General features: G+C 41.4%; 1 protein-coding gene across 1 annotated transcript in view; it reads right to left on the bottom strand.

The window, feature by feature from the left end:
- SPI1 (Spi-1 proto-oncogene) overlaps window positions 1-6230 on the bottom strand; it is a 51439-nt gene extending 45209 nt beyond the window's left edge. Inside the window, exon 1 of the mRNA XM_054971951.1 lies at window positions 5939-6230. Coding sequence (XP_054827926.1) covers window positions 5939-5983 — 45 coding nt within the window. The 5' untranslated portion in view covers window positions 5984-6230. The remainder of the gene's footprint in view (window positions 1-5938) is intronic.
- Between the last annotated feature and the right edge of the window lie 10035 nt (window positions 6231-16265).

The raw sequence follows: 16265 nt of genomic DNA, 5'->3' as shown, positions 1-16265 counted from the left end.
CACTTCTGGAAGTGATGCCATTGTGCCTGCCCTCCTTCTACCAGCAGGTTAACGGGACCTGGCAAACCTACTCAGAGGTTTCATATAGATATTGAAGAGATGTTGATAAACATGGTCATGTGAGGTCCAGAGTTCTGTGGAAAAGTTGTATTCTGAAGCATGAGACATATGCCACATCTGATAATGAAGCAAAAGAGTAATTCATATGATCTTTCTCACCTTAATATAACTTGGTCATCTCTATTACCCTGCAAAGTGCCAAGGAGGATTTTGCCACATACAGAACACACATGTTAAAAATAATTTTGGCTGTTCTGAGGCAGGCCACAGCTATTCTGAATTACTCCACAAATATATCTGGATTAAAAGTGTGATGTGGTAATGTTTTTCACAATATTAAAAACACTGGTCTATATGCTCCTGTCTTTAAAAGATTAATTCATAAGAACATACTACTGCTCATCTGTCTCATGAGACAGCTCTTCGTTTTAGGGCTAGCATGTGTTCTCTGTTCACCTTCACTATATTCATAGTTTTCTAAACCTCTGTCATGCATCCTGCTCAGTTGTCTTTTCCCTCTAAAATCCCCAAATTTTTAAGAATTTCATCTGCTAGCTATTATATCCTTTTTGTTGCATGAAATGACAAAAGTGTCCCATTTATAGACCTTAGTCCTTAGACCAGTCTCTTCTACATTCTGTATTTAAAATAAAAAGGGTGGAGGTATGACTTTTGTGCTTTTAACTGGCACAAAAGCATGGTGGTTTCCTCCTAGCGAAGTCAGAAGGAAACTCGAAGGACTGCTTTTTCAAGTGCTCCCACAAAATACACACACACATACACATAACATTTTTAGAGTTCCATATGTGAACAGGCCCCAGTATCTAGGTTGTTATGAGGTATTTATCAAGGAGGCATTATCTAGCCTTACCGTTTCCAATAAATGTGCTCCAGAACCATGAATTAATGATCATAAAAGTTACATCAATTAAGATATATATAGCTAGGATTGCCAACCCTCAGATGGGGCCTGGAGATCTCCTGGAATTACAATTGATCTCCAGACTTCAGACATGAGTTCCCCTGGAGAAAGCAGCTCCTTTGGGGGGTGGACTATATGGTATTATTCCCTGCTGAGGTCCTTCCCCAGGCTCTGTCTCCAGGAATTTTCCCACCAAGAGTTGGCAACCCAGAGTTAGCAACCTTTGGTGGACATGGGCATGAACTAAAAAAAAAACCAAAATGAACCATGGGGTTCGTGGTTCGTGGGTTTTCATGAACCATGAACCACAAACTACCACGAACTGGTGCAAATTCACGAACCAGTTCATGGTTCGTGGGGTTTAAATGCCCCTTTCCGGCTGCTTAGCAGCAAGGAAAGGGGCATTTAATCATTTAAAGGGCCCTTTCCTGCCGCTTGCAAGGGGTAGGTCCCTTTAAATTATCAGCTGGCAGGGGGGAAATCCCCCCCTGCTGCCTGCCAGCTGAGAGTTTGGGCTGTTTAAAGGGCCCTGCCACTTGCAAGGGGCAGGAAAAGTTTAAATGGCCATTTCTCCGGCCATTTAAACTGCCCCTTTAATACGAACCAAATGAACCAGTAGACCATTTCGTGGAAGTTCGTGGAAATGAGCTTCCACAAACCACTGGCTCATGAACTACGAACCAGCCTGGTTCGTGCGGTTTTTTGGTTAGTATTTAGGTTCGTGCCCGTCTCTACCCGTAATTTTAAAAACAGAAGATTTAAATGATGTTTTATATAAATTCTGTCTTGGCATTTTTTCTCAGAAGGAAGGGACCATAGGGTTGAAGCCACAGCACTTGAAAGGTAAAATTCACATTGGTTTTCATAAAATTATGAGTATTAAATAATGGATCAACCAGATGAATATAGACACCAGCCCCAGATACACCTGGGGCTCTGGTTACGGCCTGTGGGGCGGGGGAAGAACATGTCAGCCACCATCTTTATCAGAGCCTGGCAGCTCCCAACAACTCCCATGGGGCAGCGTTGCTGCCCAGACTCAAATTCCCAGCTGTCTGAACAGAACTCACCAGCTGCATTACTGATTGGGTGGGTCAAGCAGTGGACCTGGGAGGTGAGGTCTCCTCTCAGGTCCACCGCCAGGGCAGTTATTGGGGAGCTGACTGGGCTCGCGTGGTATCCCACTAACTGCCATCCCATGGTTCCACCCTCAACAGGAGGGCTGAGGGTATGTGGGGATCATTGGCTGGCAGGCGGGTCAGCCAATGCTTGGATCTGTGCCCTGTGCTACGCCAATGCTCCATAAGCTGTGAACCAATAAAGCTGCGGCCTTTTTAACTCCGTAAGTTGTCTGGTGTTTTCTGTCATCTCCCACCATCATTAACAATGGGCCTGCAACCTTCTGTTTATGTAGTGGTTAGATTGTCAGATTAGGACTGGGAGATCAAGGTTCAAAGCCTTACTCAGCTATGAAAGTTAATGATGACCTTGGGATGTTCAGTCTCTTCTGTCTTTCCAGTACATCTCTATTCATCCCCCCACAAAGGTGCCCAGAATAGCATACATAGTTCTCCATACTTCCTTTTATCCTTACTACAACCCTGTGAGGTAGGTTAGGCTGAAAGAGAGTGATTGGCAGTAGGGCTGCCAGCCTCCAGTTGGTAGCTGGAGATCTCTTGGAACTACAACTGCTCTCCAGGTCCTAAAGATCAGTTCCCCAGGAGAAAATGAGTGTTTTGGAGGGTAGACTCTATGGAATTATACCCTGCTGAGGTCCTTCCCCTCCCCAAACGCCAGCCTCTCCAGGCTCCCCGCCCCCTCCAAATCTCCAGAAATCTCCCAACCTGGAGCTGGCAATCCTATCACCCAGGGAGCTTCATAGATGAGTGGGGAGTTGAAGCAAAGTCTCCCAGATCCTACTCCAACACTCTAACTACTAAACAACACTGCCTCCTTTCAGCTTAATCTACCTGATAAGATTGCTGTGATAATAAAATTTATACCCTGCCCTTCTCCCCAGTGGGGACCCAAAGCAGCCTATATCATTCTCCTCTCCTCCTTTTTATCCTCACAACAACCCTGTGAGGTAGGTTAAGCTGAGCGTGTATGCCTAGCCCAAGATCATTCAGTGAGCTTCCATGGCAGAGTGGGGAATTCATCCTGGGTTGCCCAGATCCTAGTTCATCACTCTAACCACTACACCTTGTTGACTCCCTTACTGACCACTTGTAAGGCTGGTTATAAATTAGGAAAAAAATAATTCAGTATATTGGCCTAGTAGTTTTTTTTAACTGACCATTAGCTTGGGATAATTCCCATTTTGCAAGTGTCATTCATGGATGTAGGCCCATCCATCCGTGTGTACTCACAACAGACAGGGAGGATCTGCTGAGTAAGTAGCTATTCCTTCTGTGGTGTAAAGTTTGTCACTGGAATGATTTGAAATTAACAACTTTTCACATGTGCGGGTAGGGTTGCAATCTGAAGAGCTCCAGAATAACACAATAAAAGTGAGATGGTAAGAATATTATTTCTTACACGTGTTAGAACATTAATGTTCATTTTTTGGAATACGTGCTTGGAATATGTTATGTTAAATTTAAAGATTTTTTTGCAGTTATGCTGCACCTCTTTCTGTTAATAACAAAATACTCATGCAGTTACAGTGCATGAGTATTTCTGTTAATAACAAACAAAGAACGGTTGGTTCCTTGAAATAAAGAACAGTTGGCAAGCCTTGCAGATGTATGAAAATACCCTGAATGAGATAATCCAATTAAAAGGAAGTGATAAGAAAAATTACAGTATTCGATTGTGACTGCTGTTATAGAAAGAGATTATGATAAAAAATCCCCCCAAAATAGAGAATAATCTGAAGGTTATGCGGATTGCTTTCAAAGTGTGTTTACACAAATTATGCTTCATCTGGTTTTACAATTCCTTTATTATTAACAGAATAAAACACACTGATGAGAATATTTCATTTTAAAACATTTGTCTAATTTTGTATATCACACTATCATTAATTAATTAATAAAAGACATAGGTAAAGGTAAAGGTAGTCCCCTGTGGAAGCACCGAGTAATTACTGACCCATGGGGGGACGTCGCATCATGATTTGTGGGGGGGCAGACTTTTTATGTGGTGGTTTGCCATTGCCTTCCCCAGTCTACACTTTATCCCCAGGAAAGACATGTGCCAGATTAAAAAGCATTTGTGTATCCTAATCTTATTCATGCTTACTTGGAAGGAAATCCCACTGAATTAAATTGGCTGACTTCAAAGTAAATGCACATATGTAGAAGTATTGTGAAAATGCTCAAAGACCTCTAGAATACTTACTAGGCAGATATACAGGCAAAAGAGAGGATTATGTCTACACGCAGCCGTGTTGGTCTGCAGTTGAAAAGCAAGATTCAAGTCCAGTAGCACTTTAGAGACTAACAAGATTTCCAGAGTATAAACGTTTGAGAGTCAGAGCTCCCTTTGTCATGTACCAGATCTCAATTCTTGCTCTTCAATTATTTTTTTGGTTCTCAATATTGAGTTGTTACTAATAGGGCAATCCTATGGGGAGTTATTCCAGTCTAAGTCCATTGACTTCAATGGGCTTAGATTGGAGTAACTCACCTTAGGATTGCATTATAAATTCTGCAAGTTCCAACTGGGAAGTATTTTATCTATCTATCTATCTATCTATCTATCTATCTATCTATCTATCTATCTATCTATCTATCTATCTATCTATCTATCTATCTATCTATCTATCTATCTATCTATCTATCTATCTATCTATCTATCTATCTATCTATCTATCTATCTATCTATCATCTAAACAGATAGTATCTGATTCCATCAAAGTTATTTACATGATGGAAAGTAGTTGATAATGATTTTAAAGGGGTATATATACATATGCAGAAAAGAGTGCCACACCAGTGGAGAACAAAGGAAGAAAAAAAGCTGCCGTGGGAAAGATATTTTATTTCACTCAAGAATCCCTTCATCAGGGGATTTGTAAGGCAACCATCTCTTGGAGTGTTCCCATTGTAATGATGCCTGAATTGTCCATACCTTTCACACCATAGGACAGGTTTTTCTAAATTACCCATTCCTCCTGATCACACAGCCATTTATCAAGTGGAAAGACTAATCTGATCTTACACTGATATCCTTAGAAGGCTGTTACTCTGTTCAGGATTGCACTGTGTGCTCCACCCAAATCAGTGACTTTGAATTAAGTGAAATAGAATATATTCATAGGAGAAGATATCACCACATCTGGAACAAAAGAGGAATACTTGTTTCTCCAGAGCAACAAAACCAAATGGAGGCCTGGGATCGCATCCTAAGCACTCCATATGATCAACCTAGAATGGAAAAGGCTCATGATTTTTGTCTGGTTCTTTGTTTTTGTCCCCAAGTGTGAGGACCTGAGAAGACTGGGTAATGTAAGAGACAACAAATTTCACTTTAAATTAGTGTCAGAAGTTCTAAACAAAGATTAGGAATTCCACTTGAGAAGTCCAGACAATGAGCACAGCAAGAGTAAACTCCCCAAAATTTATAGAACAGAATTCTCTCATCTTGATAATGTTTTTTTCTTTTTAAAATATAAACAGATATTACGAATTCTCAGTCCTATCTTTGACCATAAATTGCAGTATTATTACACAAAAACCAATCTTGTCAACCACAAAGCCAAGTGTTCAGAAAACTTTTCTACCTTTTCTACCCCAAAATAACATGGTGTCATATCAGTGAAAGCACACACAGATTAGAAACAGAGAAGAATTGTTCACTTCCCGTGCATTAAGTAACATGCCTCTAACTTTATACATCAAACTCCTCTATGCAATTTCCAAGCATTATCAGAAGTATAGCATTCTTTAACAACACAACTGTTCTACCAGTAAAACCAGAGAAACAAATCAGTCATTGATTATGGATACTCACATGGGAAATGAGGGAGAATCCTTCCATTTTACAAGCTTGCAACATTCAGCCAACTCCTTAGTAAACTAATTTTCTAATTTTGATTATCCAAACCAAAGGAAAATAAAAATGGAATTCCTTGAAGTTCCTTTTGCATTGATTAACCACAGGACAAGAAGATCCCTAATTAGTTTTCATACTTTCCCTAAAGAGTTCTAAAGGTGAGGTCTTTCCTCAGGCGTATCTGAAGTTCCTGATTTTGTCAAGTAACTGTAGAATGGAGTCAGCCCTTGAGCTGTTGCAGCCCAGTGTGACATCAGAACAGCCTCAAACCCAGTTTGCATAAATCTCATTTCAAGGAGTTGTAGCGTTGTTAACAGGAAGTCTGTCGCCAGCCTGTGATCAGTCTTGGGCAGGTGCTTGCTACACACTACACAATATAGCCTAGATCAGGCAAACAGTAGCAAATGGGTACAGAGACAACTTTTTTAGACAGCTTTCATACATATGCTGTGATGGTAGTTCTTCTCTTTGGACAACTCTGGTCATTCAGGACCATCAACCCGACCACAATGATAGTGCTCTATCAAGTTAATAAAAGATAGTCTTATTTGTAAATACGTGATTAGAAAAAATACTACATTGTTGATCAAAGTTAGGCCTTAGAAAGAAGAGGCAAGATTTCAATGAGAAACCATTAAAATAAAGTTCTTGACAGACAGTCATAAAGATGCTTATATAGCATTTTTACACCACTTCACCTGCCAAGTGTCCCCCCCCCCCCCGCCCAATAATCCTGGCATGCGCAGCTTAGTAAAATGCGGAGAATTCTCTGTTAGAAATCCTAATTTCTCTTTACAAATCTACAAGTCCTAGGATTCCCTGGGAAGTAGGAAAGATTGTTTTATGTCTGTGATGTGTTATATATTTAGATGCTAGACTATTTGATAAGACATGGGCCTCTTGTTCTTATTCTCCTAGCATGTATACTTTCATTGCAGCAAAGCAAACCATCCTCTTGCTGGCAGTAATTTTGTGAACAATTTTCAAATCTGCAATAAAAAATAAAGTGATTGCAAACATCCTGTAGAGAAACTGGGCCTCAGGGGAGTAAGTCAAACATGGCTCAGAGCTGGACCTTGGAACTCTGTGAGAGTACTGTTCTCTGTCACTACTCAAACTGGCCCCATTGTTCATGTTTATGAAAAGTGACGTTTGATCTTTTGCGTTGCTTCCCTTAGCTTTATGGCCTGGCCCACAGAAGGTTCTGCTTTTTTACAGTCTTCCTTTCACTGCTTATCTTCAGTAAGGTATTACACATAATTTCAGGATCAAGTGCAAACTCCTTCCTTATGCCCTGATCAAACTAAGGGTTACAGATTCCTTTCCACCATGTGCCAAGAACTTCCATTTTCAGAATTCCATTTTCAATATAAAAGACAAGTTAGAACCAAGACATGTTTGGAAAAGTTAAGGAAATGTATTCCTAGTATTTTGGATTGCATTTCTTCAGCACTGGCAAAAACATTGGTCATATTCCCACTGTTTCTGTCATGAGTAATTGAACTAAATGGAGAATCTCAAATTCCAGAGGGGAAGGAGCTGGGTCTCCAAAAAGAGTCTGGGTGCAGTTCTGAGCAACCAGTTGAAGATGTAAGCAGCACCCTAAAAGGACAGTATAAGGGCAGACACAAACATTAAGGTAGTGGCTGTAAAACAGAGTGTGTCCAGTGTCCACCAGTATACTTCTGAAAACTGGTGGAGACAAACATGTCAAAAGTTCTCTTTCGTGTACTAAAATGTTCACAGCACATACGGATGTGTCTACACAGAAATATAGTGGCGGAGATCCCGGGAAATCTTTAGTGCTATCAGGCCTTCAGTGCTTCTGTGCTCAGCCCTGAGGAAGCTGTACAGGGAAATCAAGTCATTAACTGCCTTCAGATGTCACATTTAACCAACGTTAAACTAACACAGGGCTCATTTTGAGGGGGAACGCACAGGAACGCAGTTCCGGTAGTTCTCCAAAGAGGTCACATGTCAGGAGGCCCCGTCCACCTGATTTTTGGCCATTTTGGGCCCTTTTTGGCCTGGATTGGGCCCAAAATGGCCAGGATTTGACCTAAAACAGCCAGAATTGGTCCCAAACGGCCAGGATCAGGCCTCTTACGGGTGGTGGATCATTCTCTCACTCAGCAGTGGCCCAATTCTGACCATTTTGGGCCCCTTTTCAGCCCCTTTTTGCCATTTTGGGCCCAATTTCGGCCCTGAATGGCCAGGATTGGGTCAAAAACAGCCAGGATAGGTGAAGTCAGGGAGTGTGGCATATGCAAATCAGTTATGCTAATGACACACTTCCAGTGATGGCAAGGGGTGTGGCATATGCTAATGAGTTGTGCTAATAAGTTCCTGCAGCTCTTTTTCTACAAAATGACCCCTGAACTAACATATGTGTTATGTATTGCCTGAGTAGGAGCAAAGGCTCCCCTGAAGCCTACAAGACTATTGGTCTTTTTGTGCCAGTAATGGCCAATTATAACTGTTGCCTTATAATCCTTTTTTTTTTTTGAAAAATTTTTTATTGGGTTAGAACATTGTTATTTTTACATTACAATCAATTTTCCCCTAATTTTTCGTTTCTAACCCCCTCCCTTTCCCCCCCTTTTGTTGACTTCCAACAGCTTTCCCACCCTCTGTCCCTTTTCCCTTACTTCTATTAAATTCCTCTATCTAAAACAAATATACATTCTCCATTATATTAAGCAGTACATCTTTAACTCCCTTACTTATTATACACCCAAACTATACGTCTTTAGATAAACAATTTATCCCATTTTCCAGTTTTGAATATTTCTATATAAACCTATATATCATAAACCATAAAAATTTCCCACATTTAAATCAAACAATTTGATTTGTTCTCTATGTATTACTCATTTCATCTTTTTATGGTAATTCTATATAACTCCTCAGATAGTCAATCAATTTAACTCTTCTATACATTCAGTTTGGTGCATATAAATCTTGTCAAAGAAAGAAAATATTGTTAGTTAGTCAATCCTCATGTTTAAACCTTATCATTAATTATTCTCTATCAGTTAACCTATACATATCTATATATATCTCAATCAATTAATCTAACTGCTTATAAATTCACATTTCTCTTCCTCCCCCGGTAAAGTCACCCCTCTCTTTTATACTTTTATTATACTTCAGTAGTTCTCAAACTGCCACAGTTTTCCTCCCACCTCCCATTTCTTCTCCAGATATTGTTTCAGCTTCTCCCAGTCTGTGTTAAACTGCCCTGAGTCCAGATCTCTCAGTTTTCTTGTCATCTTGTCCATTTCAGCCATATACAGCAATTTGTAGATCCAATCTTCAATAGTTGGCACTTCCTTATAATCCAATCACTGTGCTGCAAGTAGTTACTTTGTATATAGTTCATGCAAATGAAGGATTCTAGCTGCTTACCGTGTATTGGTTGTTGTTAAAAGTGGGTGCGATTTCTGCAAGTATAAATTAGTTACTGTTGAGCCTGTCTGTTGTCTGTCTGCTTCCAGCTTCCAATAAAGATGTTTACTATAATAAAGAGCCGTTAATCTCAATATATTATATTGGCGATGAGATGGGATTGAAGGACGGTAGGCAGCCCCACGATGCCGAGAGCTAAATCACTTCTGTTGCTGGGAACTCTTACCTCAGTCGACCCAGAGCTAATACACAGCCTCCCTGATGAAATTTACCAACAGTGAGTTATGTCAGCCAAGGGCCACTTTGAGCCTTTTGACTCAACCTCCGAGGACTGGAAGTCATATATCGCGAGGTTCGAGTTCTACCTTGAGGCGAATAAGGTCACTTATGCGGACATCCGGAGAGTGACATTCTTCAGTGTCTGTGGGCGGTCCACTTTTGACATAGCCAGGGCACTCATGGCACTGGCACAGCTCCAAGCTATGGCATTCAACGTCATCAAAGACCAGCTCCGAGACCACTTCTCTGACCACAGCCCTCAGAGATCGCCAGCCAGCACGCTTTCTACAAATGGGACCAAGCCCAGGGCAAGTCAGTGACCATTTTCGTTACAGCTCTCCAGCAAGCAGCACGACAATGCAATTTCACTGACCTAGAGATTGCACTCCAAGATCGACTTGTATATGATCTGTGGGATAAGAAGCTGCAACATTGGCTGTTCACCAAGAAGGAACTCACGTTCAAGGAAGCCCTCGAGGAGGCACTAGCAGCAGAAGCTGCTGATCAGTCGACAAGAAAGGTGTGCCAGTCGCGGAGTCCTCCCCTAGAAAAAAAGGCAGAACCGGTTCAACATGAACGCATCAAGAGTGATTTGGGGGATGATGATGAGGTTCACAGGACTCAAGCGGTACAGTCCAAGCGAACCGAACTGCAATGCAGTAATGGGTTCCCCTGCTCCAACAGTGGAGAATGCCACAACTGGAAGTCCTGTAAATTCCAAGATGCCAAATGCTGGGCTTGCTGAAAGAAGGGGTACATAGCACATGCATGCAGTGCGCCCAAGAGCAGAGGTTCTCCGCCACAGATGCCACAATGACAGCGGCTGAAATGGAAGGTTTTTTTCTGGCCCAAAGAATGCCACGCCATGACCAAGGTCGAATCCACATTCACCCATTACCCGCATGTTTATCGGATATCTTCCGTTTGCCTCCAATCCGTGATTTTTTCCTCTTCGTTCACATCCCTGCTTCCAATCCGTCTTTCTCGCGCGTCCCTCCGGTCACACGGCCGCTCGAAAACCACTTTTTTGGGCGGGACTTTTTTTCCTGCCCATTTTTTAAAAAAATTTTGAGCGCACTTTTCTGTTATTTCGATCTTGCCTTATAAAGAAACATCATTGAAGATAATGATGCCTCTCTTTCCCCCACTGACAGCACTGATGGCTCTCTCCCATTTCTTTTTTGGAAATTTGGAAGCATGTGGGAAGCTTTCATGGGCATTTCCTATGCAGGACAGTTCAGTGCCTGAATTTTACTGAAGTTTCACTTCCTTGGAGTGTCATTATTTTGATATTTCATAATTTCGATATTACAGTAATATAAAATAAAAAAAATAAAAAACAGTTAAAAAGGAAGTTTCGCGAGTCCGTTCTGAGGATGGATTCACCCCAAAATGATTTTTCAAACTACCAGATTTGATTCAGAAACAGCATAATCAATAAATCCAATGCTATGAAGTCAAAAACAGTCTTTTGCAGACTACGGAGCACTTGCAAGTTGAATCAGCCAATAGGAACTCTCGGAACGGCCGGAGAGACAGGAAGGGGGGTGGTTTTTAAAAAAACCGCGTAAATTGCGCATTGGCCCGTTCACGGCCACCGTGAAACTCCCGTTGAAAACCTGTGACCACATATTCGGGAGAAATGCGAATGAAATGCGTCTGTTTAATGAGGTAATGTGACCGGCACTCGGGATTGCGTGGGGAATGCGGGGAACATGCGACTTAGAATGAGTAATGTGGATTCGACCCAAGTGTTCCAGCTGAACCACAGTCCTGAACATGCGAATACCCACCAGAGATAAAATCATGGTAACGGTGCACATTGAAGGGACACCATGCAAGATGGAGGTCGACACCAGGTCAGCGCTCTCAATCATCTTGATAGACATATGCCACCGAGTGTGTCCCAGAAAAATAGACCGATAGCTTGAGCCATGCAACATACACTTGATGGACTTTCAGGGTTGTTGAGTTCCGGTGGTGGGTGTCGGCAAGTTCAAAGTTAGTTTTAAAGACTTTTGTGGTCCCCTCTGCCTGGTTGTTGTCGAGGGGCACTGTATAAGTTTGCTGGGACTTGATTGGTTTGAAACATTGGGAATCCACATCACCAGTGTCCAACAAATCAGCCAATCGGACATCAAGGCCATCTGTTCTGAATTCCCAACCATATTTGACGGCTCCTTGGGGAAGTACACTGGACCGCCAGTATCCTTCAAATTGAAGCCTACAGTGCTGCTGATCCATTTGAAAGCTCGATGTGTTCCCTTCGCTCTCAAGCCACGCATTGATGAGGAGCTAGGAGTATTCCTAGCTTGGACATTATTGTCCTAAACTGTTATGGCTACGTATGCCATTATAGTTATACTGAACTGCATATGACATAGTGCAAAAATTCATCAAACTCAGAAATAAACAGCTTCCCCCATAACTGCTAGCCACATCAAACTGAGGTCGTTCCCGCATAAACCCTGCATTGATGTTTAAGGTGTTTTCCTCCACCCAACCAGACCACACACAGCATCACTTATCTGATTCTTACTTCAGTTATTTCCTAGCAATCAGGCCTTGCCTCTTTTTCCTCTTCTTTGTAATATAATTGGAGAAGTTCTCTCCATACTGAATAGTCTTCCAACATTGCCTGTTTTTACAATTTGCCATAGGATTTTTAATCATTTTCAAGAGGGTTTGGGTACAAATAACTGCCTTATAGCAAGCCAAACCATTGGTCTGGTAAGGTAGCATTGTCTACTCTGACTGGCATCAGCTTTCCAGGGTCTCAAGTAGGGATTTATATATCACCTACTACCTAATCCTTTCAATGGGCAAGAGATTGAACCTGACACCTGCATTCAAAGTAGATGCTTTTCCACTGAGCCACAGTCCCACCCCAAATATAATAATAATATTTGTAATCAAGGTGTCATGTTGGTGTGACCATTTTCCTTTGCCAGGGATTCTATCAAATAGTTTCTATAAATTTTACTCATCCAGAACTTTTTAACACGTTCAACAGCTGTGGGCTGGGCAGATAGCATGTCCAGCACAAGTCAGTTAAGGTGCAGAGAACAGAAACATGTAGAAGACTGGTTTTCTGTGGTATAGTTTCCATGATACCAGAAGTAACTGTAATGAATCCCTTTATATGTCAGTTCGTATTCAAAGTAGTGATGGTGGATACAATTTATTTCATGTATAGCCCGATTCTATACATGCGTACATGTCTACTTGTTTGCTCAGAAGTAAATCCCAATCAGCAAGGCTTAGTCCAGGTAAGGGTGTGTAGGACTATAGCCTTCTTATGACATGCTTTCCCCTCTTATAATATAATTTTAGTGCTACTATAGCATAATGTCTAAATAAACACCTTATGCTATGGGACAACCTACACATGATTTGGGGGAGCTATGATGTGATTTAGGTGCAAAAAACAGTAACCGGGTGCAGTACAGGTCAGGCTGTGATGGTGGAATGCGGTGGGGTGAGGGTCAAATCTCCTTTTAATCATTTCCCTTGTTCAAAATTCCCCCCTTCCCATACTGTTTTGAGCCCCAGCAGGGAAAAAAGACAGGTACAGTACAGGTGCTTGACAGACATGAGATCTGAACCTTTTATTTTATATATGTTATATATAGTCTGTCTTTCTCAATCAACAAATTTGCAAAAGTCCCATCCTTGTGATATTGTGGAACAGTTTCTAAAATAAGTTGTAGTAATCACAAGACAAGCATCTAGATGTAAGCCTGTTTCATAGTAGACTTTCCTCAGAAGCTGTTCTTAGTAGATCTTCCTCAGGAGTTATATCCCTAAAATTAATCATAGTCATTGTAACACAAGGAACACCACATAGCTGAATGGAATCTTAATATTATGAAAGATCTTGTGCTATGTTATTTAAACTTACCTCTTATTTACAACTCAACATTTACATAAGAAGCAAGCTAATCCAATAGCCTTTCCATAATCAAGTGCAAAGCCTACTGCTATAATACTAGCCGACAAACTGATCTCTAAACTTTCTAGCAAACTACCCATCTTAAGAAAAAGTAATTCCATTTCATTGTGTGTGAAACTACCAGATCCTTAAAGGTACAGACCACACAATTATAATTGAGGTTATTATCAAACTACTAAAATATATAACATTACCTGAAATATGCCATACATTTTAAATAATATCCTTAATATTACAATATGGCATTATTATAAATTAAAACCTATCACAAATGCAATATAAATACATTACAAAAAGTTCTCAAAGAACCAACTCATATATATAACATGACCAGGGCTCATTTGGAGGGGGAACGTGCTGGAACAGTGTTCCGGTAGAGCTGAAAAGTGGTCACGTGGGTTTTGGCCCCACCCACTTGATTCCTTTTCCTCCCCTCTGCCTCCCCTCCAAAGGAGGCTAAGCTGCTTCCATTCATTCTACTTCTTTATTTTCATTCGTGACTTGTGTGTGAGAGAGAGAGTGAGAGAGAGAGAGTGAGTGAGTGCAAGCTGGGCTGCTGGGCCTGGATCACCAAAGGTGGGTAAGCTGCTTCAATTCACTCTGCTGCTTTATTTTCATTCATGACTTGTGTGAGAGAGAGAGTGAATGAGTGCAAGCTGGGCTGCTGGGCCTGGATATCCAAAGGAGGGTAAGCAGCTCCAATTCATTCTGCTGCTTTATTTTCATTTGTGACTAGTGAGTGAGTGAGTGCGTGCGTGCAAGTAGGGCTGCTGGGGCTGGCTCTCTAGAGGAGGGTAAGCTGCTTGCAGTTCATTCTGCTTTAATTTCAGGAAATACCTGGAGATTTTTGGGGAAAGGGGCCTGAGGGGTGGGTGTTGCCTTCTGACACACTTCCAGTGATGTCAGGGGGTGTGGCAAATGTGAATGAGATATGCTAATGAGTTATGCTAATGAGTTCCTGCAGTTCCTTTTCTATGAAATGACCCCTGAACATGACAAATCCAAATTTATATTGAGTCCATAGGGCATACATAGTTTTAATCTATAAATCCAAGCTGCCTCTTGATGGAGCAAAATTTTTTGAACATCAAAATGATTGTATGCATGTGATACATATTTGCTAAGTACAAAGAACTACAAATCATCAGCAGAATGTCACTTTTCTATAAAATGTGTTACCAAAGGTGCTTCCACATTTTTTGTTTGGGGATTTGTGCTCTATGTTCTATAAGGATGAGACTTTTTCAGATTTGTGATATAGGATCACATTTATTGTTGTAATTTTCTGACATTTATGTAAGGAATTTATATGGAGTTTTATTGATTATAATGTATAGTAACTATAAATCACACTGGTTGTTTTTCTGCTTGTCTTTTGGTTTTTTTACACCATGATCCAGGTTTGTTTTCTTCTCAATGTGTTACCAAAGGTGCTTCCACATTTTTTGTTTGGGGATTTGTGCTCTATGTTCTATAAGGATGAGACTTTTTCAGATTTGTGATATAGGATCACATTTATTGTTGTAATTTTCTGACATTTATGTAAGGAATTTATATGGAGTTTTATTGATTATAATGTATAGTAACTATAAATCACACTGGTTGTTTTTCTGCTTGTCTTTTGGTTTTTTTACACCATGATCCAGGTTTGTTTTCTTCTCAATCAACAGTGGGGACAATACGGAATAGATTGCGGTGGTTTGAAAACAAGCAGAGGTCTGACAGTAGTCAAGTCTCAATGTTACCATACCATGGAGTGGGGTTCCCAGGTCCCCTGGTCAGGGCAGATGATCCCCCACTCCCAGCCTCCCCCTATCACCTCTTTCCTGGACAGAGGGGAGGGAAAAGTGCATGGAACAGAAATGGGAGCTCTGGAGCATGCTCCTGTGTGCCCCAGAGCCTCAGTTGTCATGCCAGGAATGACATTCCTGGCATGACATTGAAGGGAAGGCCCCCATGGGGTATTTTTGCCTAAAATCATTCCCAGCGCAACAATGAAGACTCCAGAGTGCACATATGCATGATTAGCTTCCCTTGTGCGTGTCCCCCCATGACCTCCCTGCCCCCCCCCATTTGGGCCCCAGGGGACCTGGCAACCCTACCATAGATCCAGGTGGCCAGATCAATCATGCCAAGGTAGGGGGCATCTTCCAGACTAGATAAAGTCTGTGGAAAGTATTTTTGTAACCACCTTAACTTACTTTTTCAATAGCAGTGCTGGATCCAGTATAACCCCTAAGCTCTTAACCAAGTCTGCAAGGGTCAGCTGAACCCCATCAAAAGTGGGGAGCACAATCATGATGTCACCAGTTCAAATATCACCTCTGTCACTACGTGGTCTTACTGACTTACTGGCTTACTGATTTTCATCAGTAGCTTCTTTCCCTCCCTCTTTCTGCAGTATGGGGACATGATACTGTCCCACCTTCATGATCGTGACAAGGATGATGGAGAATAGGGTATGTGGAAGTGCCCTACACATTGTGGAACATTATATATGTAACTCTTTGCTTGCGTTTTAAAAGTTGGGAGGATTATCAGGTAAGCAGCACTCCATACCAATGCTAGAATGACTCTCTTGGACCAACGAAAGGGCTAGAATTTGCTTTCGACATGAGGAGTCTATTAGGGATGAGAAGAAGAGTT

This window comes from Eublepharis macularius, chromosome 2 (assembly GCF_028583425.1).
Source record: "Eublepharis macularius isolate TG4126 chromosome 2, MPM_Emac_v1.0, whole genome shotgun sequence".
NCBI lineage: Eukaryota > Metazoa > Chordata > Lepidosauria > Squamata > Eublepharidae > Eublepharis > Eublepharis macularius.
Note: the sequence above shows the minus strand (reverse complement) of the source record. Positions and strands in the feature narration are given on the sequence as shown.